This window comes from Eptesicus fuscus, chromosome 1 (genome assembly GCF_027574615.1).
Source record: "Eptesicus fuscus isolate TK198812 chromosome 1, DD_ASM_mEF_20220401, whole genome shotgun sequence".
Classification (NCBI taxonomy): Eukaryota; Metazoa; Chordata; class Mammalia; order Chiroptera; family Vespertilionidae; genus Eptesicus; species Eptesicus fuscus.
The window spans coordinates 72503067-72505419 of NC_072473.1; the positions used below are offsets into that span (position 1 = coordinate 72503067).

General features: G+C 38.6%; 1 protein-coding gene across 1 annotated transcript; it reads right to left on the reverse strand.

Moving 5' to 3' along the window:
- Positions 1–1187: 1187 nt before the first annotated feature.
- Positions 1188–1793, reverse strand: RAB9B (RAB9B, member RAS oncogene family). The gene has a single exon (XM_054716944.1). The coding sequence runs from the start codon at positions 1791–1793 to the stop codon at positions 1188–1190; it is 606 nt and encodes a 201-aa protein (XP_054572919.1).
- Positions 1794–2353: the final 560 nt, after the last annotated feature.

Sequence of the window (2353 nt, forward strand, 5' to 3'; positions counted from 1 at the left end):
AGTACAGAAGTCCTTTTAATGGTATTTTAACAGATGGTCATCCAGCATCTACTTGAATATTTTTACTGGAAAGTTTACTATTAAGGCAGTCCATTCCACTGTTGGACAATTCTAATTATGAGAAATTAATTCTAATGCTGGGTTAAAGTCTGCTCTCTTGTCACTTTTAATATCCTAGTTTGGCCAGCTGAACATACAGTACAACATATAAAAAACAAAAACAAAACACCCAGTTTCTTCTTATACAATAAATATTGGAGTTAAGGAACCTTGTGAGAAAAGCCCATTATCCCCCACTCTTTTCTGAAGGCTTCTCTGAGAGCACAGCATGATGGACCAAATGACCATCAAAATTATGAGCAGAGAGCACTGCATCCAAAGCCATATACTAAGCAGCATCGCTAAATTGATAAGAGGTTGTCAGAGAAGAAACATCCCTAGGCAGCAAAAGTAGACTTATGAAGTAAAAGCAGACCAACCATTTATTTGCAAGGGTGGTTGGCATATTTAAGCATAATACATTCTCTAGTACCCTGTTACTTCAAACACAAGGAGTATAAGCAATTTCCAGTGTCATCAGTGTATCTCTTATTGAGATGGTATATTTTGAAAAGCTCAGATGGCAGCGAAGCATACATAAAGGTTTAAACAAGGCAGTATACATCATTATACTTTTGTATTCCTAATCATTACAATGTCTTTATAATTCAAGCTTAGGAAATCCTTGTTTGCATTATTATTTTATTGTAATAAAGCTCAGAGTATTATTTTCCCCCTTTGGCAGACATATCAGAAACTGCTTGGCAAGAGTTGGTGGTGACATTTGTTAGCTGATTAATGGAACACTTTAAGGAATAGCTATAACTCTTTAATTCCTTCATGCAGCTGGGTTCTAAGTTTAAACTGTGATTTGAAGAAAATACTTAAATCTCTCAGGACTAAAGTTTTCTGAAATGTCCTGATGCACACAAGAAGGAAATAGCAGAAATCACGCAAAATACACTTGGCTTGATAAAGCACTTTTTAAAAAGTTGCTCTACAACTTCAGCGTGAAAGGCTCTAATTAACAATTACAACCTTATCTGTCACCCTTTCTTTTTTGTGTGTGCACAGTTTTAGAGGGGCACAGTTATTCTTACACTATCGACTGACCAATTTGGGGTACACCTTTAAAAGGCTTCTTACTTTTAACAACATGAAGATCCTGCTTTGGAACCACTGTTCAAGTCAATAGTGTGACCTAACATGCAATGCTCCAACTGTTCCTCTACAGCCAGCACCTGCCTGACAGCTTCTTCAAAGGCCACTGTCACATTAGTATCATCTTTGGCACTTGTCTCTAGATAAGGGTAATCTCCATTCTCTATGCACCAGGCTTGTGCCTCCTCAGTAGTCACTTGCCTATCCTCTTTGTCTACCTTGTTACCCAGAACTACAAAGGGGAAGTGCTCAGGATCTTTCACATCTGCATAGTAGATGAATTCTTTCTGCCAGTTACCAAGGTTCTCAAAGCTCTGTCGGTCATCCACACTGAAGGTCAAGAGGCAGCAGTCTGCTCCCCTGTAGAAGGGTGTTCTAAGGCTCTTGAAACGTTCCTGCCCTGCAGTGTCCCAGATCTGGAGAGTTACAAAACGTCCATCTACCTCCAGATCTCGATTTAAGAACTCTACCCCTATGGTGTGAAAAGCCTGGGAGTCAAATTTATTCGTTACATAACGGTTCATAAGCGAGCTTTTCCCAACTCCACCATCACCCAAGAGAATGACCTTTAAGAGCAGGGATTTACCACTCATTGTTGCAGCACCAGATGGGGAAGAGTTTCTAACCAAGATAACCTGAAAATAAAATAAAAAATAAGAGGGAAGACAGTTAAACTTGAAATGGAAATCAACTTCATAATAAATTTCTCTGAATTATGGAGCCTTCTAATTTAACTTCTCTCAATTCATGCTCATTAACTGATATAGTATAGCAGAAGGAATAAAACTCTTTTTGCATGAGTAAGAAAATAGGTCTTGCTAGTCTGAGGTCTATTGTCTCTGCCAGGAATGGCTGAATGCCATGGGTAAGTGGACTAGCAAATGGTGCTGCAATTTGGTTCAGTTCTGACCCTGTTTTCTCTTAGATGAGAAAACCTAGAACAGGAATGCCACTCAAATGTGTAACCATATTAGCTTCAGATTCTGACAGTTCTAAACAGGCAAATAGTATGAAATTGAATTGGAGTTTGAAGTCTGTTCATGATGTACTGAGGAGAGAAGGCTGCATAAGTTAGAATTCTGTCAGTAGAGGTTTAGGTTAGAATTAGACCAAACTTGGAAGAGAGAAAAAGGTCAAGTTTCTTCTGGCATTT